The 5,000-nt window shown below is 35.4% G+C and overlaps 1 protein-coding gene across 2 annotated transcripts in view; it reads right to left on the reverse strand.

The window, feature by feature from the left end:
* Window positions 1-2,096: 2,096 nt before the first annotated feature.
* LOC133622997 (uncharacterized) overlaps window positions 2,097-5,000 on the reverse strand; it is a 42,255-nt gene continuing 39,351 nt past the window's right edge. For both annotated transcript variants that reach the window (XM_072914290.1, XM_072914289.1), the window contains 2 exons: window positions 2,532-2,676; window positions 2,097-2,461 (listed from right to left, as the gene is read on the reverse strand). In XM_072914290.1, the coding sequence (XP_072770391.1) occupies window positions 2,179-2,461; window positions 2,532-2,676 (428 nt within the window). In that variant the 3' untranslated portion in view covers window positions 2,097-2,178. The remainder of the gene's footprint in view (window positions 2,462-2,531; window positions 2,677-5,000) is intronic.

A 5,000-nucleotide genomic window follows, 5' to 3' on the forward strand; every position in this document is an offset into this window, starting at 1 on the left:
ACGAGATACATGTCTAAAAAAATGAAAAATAAAAAAAATTATAAATCTTTTTAATTTTTTTTATAATTTTATAAAGAGTTTCTCGTGCACATGAGAATCTATCTTGTGCGCACGAGATACATGTCTAAAAAAAATTATCCTTTTTAAAAAAAATATTTTTTAGACAGTTTCTCGTGGAGATGAGAAACTTTCTCTTGCGCACGAGATACATGTCTAAAAAAAATTATACTTTCTTTTATTTTATTTTTTTAGACAGTTTCTCATGGGGAGGAGAGTTTCTCGTGCGCACAAGACACATGTCTAAAAAAATAAAAATAAAGAAAATTATCTTTTTTTTATATATATATAACTTTATAAAAAGTACATGTCTAAAAAAAATTATACTTTTTTTTAATTAATTTTTTTTAGACAGTTTCTCGTGGGGGCGAGATACATGTCTAAAAAAAAAATTTAATTATACATTTTTTTAATTTTGTTTATAACTTTATAAAAAGTTTCTCGTGCGCACAGATACATGTCTAAAAAAATGAAAAATAAAAAAATTATAAATCTTTTTAATTTTTTTTATAATTTTATAAAGAGTTTCTCGTGCACACGAGAATCTATCTTGTGCGCACGAGATACATGTCTAAAAAAAATTATACTTTTAAAAAAAAAAATTTTTTTAGACAGTTTCTCGTGGAGATGAGAAACTTTCTCGTGCGCACGAGATACATGTCTAAAAAAAATTATACTTTCTTTTATTTTATTTTTTTAGACAGTTTCTCGTGGGGAGGAGAGTTTCTCGTGCGCACAAGACACATGTCTAAAAAAATAAAAATAAAGAAAATTATCTTTTTTTTATATATATAACTTTATAAAAAGTACATGTCTAAAAAAAATTATACTTTTTTTTAATTAATTTTTTTTAGACAGTTTCTCGTGGGGGCGAGATACATGTCTAAAAAAAATTTAATTATACATTTTTTAAATTTTGTTTATAACTTTATAAAAAGTTTCTCGTGCGCACAGATACATGTCTAAAAAAATGAAAAATAAAAAAAATTATAAATCTTTTTAATTTTTTTTATAATTTTATAAAGAGTTTCTCGTGCACACGAGAATCTATCTTGTGCGCACGAGATACATGTCTAAAAAAAGTTATACTTTTAAAAAAAAAAAAATTTTAGACAGTTTCTCGTGGAGATGAGAAACTTTCTCGTGCGCACGAGATACATGTCTAAAAAAAATTATACTTTCTTTTATTTTATTTTTTTAGACAGTTTCTCGTGGGGAGGAGAGTTTCTCGTGCGCACAAGACACATGTCTAAAAAAATAAAAATAAAGAAAATTATCTTTTTTTTATATATATATAACTTTATAAAAAGTACATGTCTAAAAAAAATTATACTTTTTTTTTAATTAATTTTTTTTAGACAGTTTCTCGTGGGGGCGAGATACATGTCTAAAAAAAAAATGTAATTATACATTTTTTTAATTTTGTTTATAACTTTATAAAAAGTTTCTCGTGCGCACAGATACATGTCTAAAAAAATGAAAAATAAAAAAATTATAAATCTTTTTAATTTTTTTTATAATTTTATAAAAAGTTTCTCGTGCGCACGAGATACATGTCTAAAAAAGAATGTGTACTTTTTATTTATTTATTTTAGACAGTTTCTCGTGCGCACGAGATACATGTCTAAAATAAATAAATAAAAAGTATACATTCTTTTTTAGACATGTATCTCATGCGCACGAGGAACTTTCTCGTGCGCACGCGATACATGTCTGAAAAAATTAAAATAAATAAATAAATTATTTAAAAAAAATATCCAAGTCCCTTTAGGGGCTGCATATAACAACCTTTTTTGTTTAATTGTATTTTTCAGACTGATTTCTCTAACCTGTTCTTATTTTTTCCATTTTTTCTGAAACACATTTACAATATTTCATTTTTTTTTCTACAATTTGTGCTTGGTTCCGACCTTGGGAACAGATGACAAACAAACATGTTCTTTTAGTGCAAACGTGTCTGAAGCTGGCTATGAATCAAAGAAGTGACCTTTGCTCTGAAAGAAGGAGGCACATGAGAGAAAAGATGAATGTGAAAATATATTTATATAATGTTTACATTTATAAGTTAATAAATTTGCTTTGGAAGTGCGTGATTGAGCGTGATGAAAGTGTTGCCGTCCATCATCGGTAGTAGACGGCCAGGAAAGGCGAGTGCAGGAGGCGGACTTGACCACTTTGGCAGGTGACAGGTACGCCCTCCCGGCTGCAGCCTAAAGCCACGCCCATCTCGCCCCACACGCCGTGCTGCTGGTCGTCCTGCAGCTGGTGTCGCGGTGAAGGAAGCATCATCTTGGCCAGGCCGCGACCTCCTCCTGGCCCGCCCGCCGCCGCTTGGAGGCGCTGGAAGAAGAAGAGAAGATCCACTCTCAGCTCCGTGGTGTCCCCCTGCGACCTTGAGATGAACCTGAGAGAGAGAACAAGTTCCTTGAAGGGCGTCCATGCAGTGAGGAGCAGATGAAGGTTGGCATGTTCACCTTGTAGGAAGCTTCTTGTTGGCCAGGAGAGGAAGCACAGGCTGGATGTTGACGTGTTGCGGGTTAGAAAGCTGCAGGTGAAGCTCCACTCTTCTCACGCTCAGAAACAAAACGTCTCTGCTGAGGAGAAACTCCACGTCTGGACCTGAAGGAAGAAGAGCAAACTTGTTCATGTGTCAGCAGGACGTCCTCAAGCAACAACTTATGTCCTTCAAACACGCCAGCTTCCAACAATCAAACATGCAAAGCAGGAACTTCCTTCCTACAGCTTGTACACTTGTACACTTCTAGACTTCTACACTTGTACACTTTTACACTTGTACACTTCTACACTTCTACACTTGTACACTTGTACACTTCTACACTTCTACACTTGTACACTTCTACACTTGTACACTTGTACACTTGTACACTTTTACACTTGTACACTTGTACACTTGTACACTTCTACACTTGTACACTTCTACACTTGTACACTTCTACACTTGTACACTTGTACACTTGTACACTTCTACACTTGTACACTTCTAGACTTGTACACTTCTAGACTTGTACACTTCTACACTTCTAGACTTGTACACTTCTAGACTTGTATACTTCATACTTGTACACATCTAGACATGTACACTTCTAGACTTGTACACTTCTACACTTGTACACTTCTAGACTTGTACACTTCTACACTTGTACACTTCTAGACTTGTATACTTCATACTTGTACACATCTAGACATGTACACTTCTAGACTTGTACACTTCTACACTTCTAGACTTGTACACTTCTACACTTCTAGACTTGTACACTTCTAGACTTGTATACTTCATACTTGTACACATCTAGACATGTACACTTCTAGACTTGTACACTTCTACACTTGTACACTTCTAGACTTGTACACTTCTACACTTGTACACTTCTAGACTTGTACACTTCTAGACTTGTACACTTCTAGACTTGTACACTTCTAGACATGTACACTTCTAGACTTGTACACTTCTACACTTGTACACTTCATACTTGTACACTTCTACACTTGTACACTTCTAGACTTGTACACTTCTAGACTTGTACACTTCTAGACTTGTACACTTCTACACTTGTACACTTCATACTTGTACACTTCTACACTTGTACACTTCTAGACTTGTACACTTCTAGACTTGTACACTTCTAGACTTGTACACTTCTACACTTGTACACTTCATACTTGTACACATCTAGACATGTACACATCTAGACTTGTACACTTCTACACTTGTACACTTCTAGACTTGTACACTTGTACACTTCTAGACTTGTACACTTCTAGACTTGTACACTTCTACACTTGTACACTTCTAGACTTGTACACTTCTACACTTGTACACTTCTACACTTGTACACTTCTACACTTGTACACTTCATACTTGTACACATCTAGACATGTACACTTCTAGACTTGTACACTTCTACACTTGTACACTTCTAGACTTGTACACTTCTACACTTGTACACTTGTACACTTCTAGACTTGTACACTTTTAGACTTGTACACTTCTACACTTGTACACATATGACTTGTACAAACCCTGTTTCCATATGAGTTGGGAAATTGTGTTAGATGTAAATATAAACGGAATACAATGATTTGCAAATCCTTTTCAAGCCATATTCAGTTGAATATGCTACAAAGACAACATATTTGATGTTCAAACTCATAAACATTATTTTTTTTTTGCAAATAATTAGAATTTCATGGCTGCAACACGTGACAAAGTAGTTGGGAAAGGGCATGTTCACCACTGTGTTACATGGCCTTTCCTTTTAACAACACTCAGTAAAGGTTTGGGAACTGAGGAGACACATTTTTGAAGTGGAATTCTTTCCCATTCTTGCTTGATGTACAGCTTAAGTTGTTCAACAGCCCGGGGGTCTCCGTTGTGCTATTTTAGGCTTCACATTTTCAATGGGAGACAGGTCTGGACTACAGGCAGGCCAGTCTAGTACCCGCACTCTTTTACTATGAAGCCACGTTGATGTAACACGTGGCTTGGCATTGTCTTGCTGAAATAAGCAGGGGCGTCCATGGTAACGTTGCTTGGATGGCAACATATGTTGCTCCAAAAGCTGTATGTACCTTTCAGCATTAATGGTGCCTTCACAGATGTGTAAGTTACCCATGTCTTGGGCACTAATACACCCCCATACCATCACACATGCTGCCTTTTACACTTTGCACCTATAACAATCCGGATGGTTCTTTTCCTCTTTGGTCCGGAGGACACGACGTCCACAGTTTCCAAAAACAATTTGAAATGTGGACTCGTCAGACCACAGAACACTTTTCCACTTTGTATCAGTCCATCTTAGATGAGCTCAGGCCCAGCGAAGCCGACTGCGTTTCTGGGTGTTGTTGATAAACGGTTTTCGCCCTTGCATAGGAGAGTTTTAACTTGCACTTACAGATGTAGCGACCAACTGTAGTTACTG

Source organism: Nerophis lumbriciformis, linkage group LG12 (genome assembly GCF_033978685.3).
Source record: "Nerophis lumbriciformis linkage group LG12, RoL_Nlum_v2.1, whole genome shotgun sequence".
Classification (NCBI taxonomy): domain Eukaryota; kingdom Metazoa; phylum Chordata; class Actinopteri; order Syngnathiformes; family Syngnathidae; genus Nerophis; species Nerophis lumbriciformis.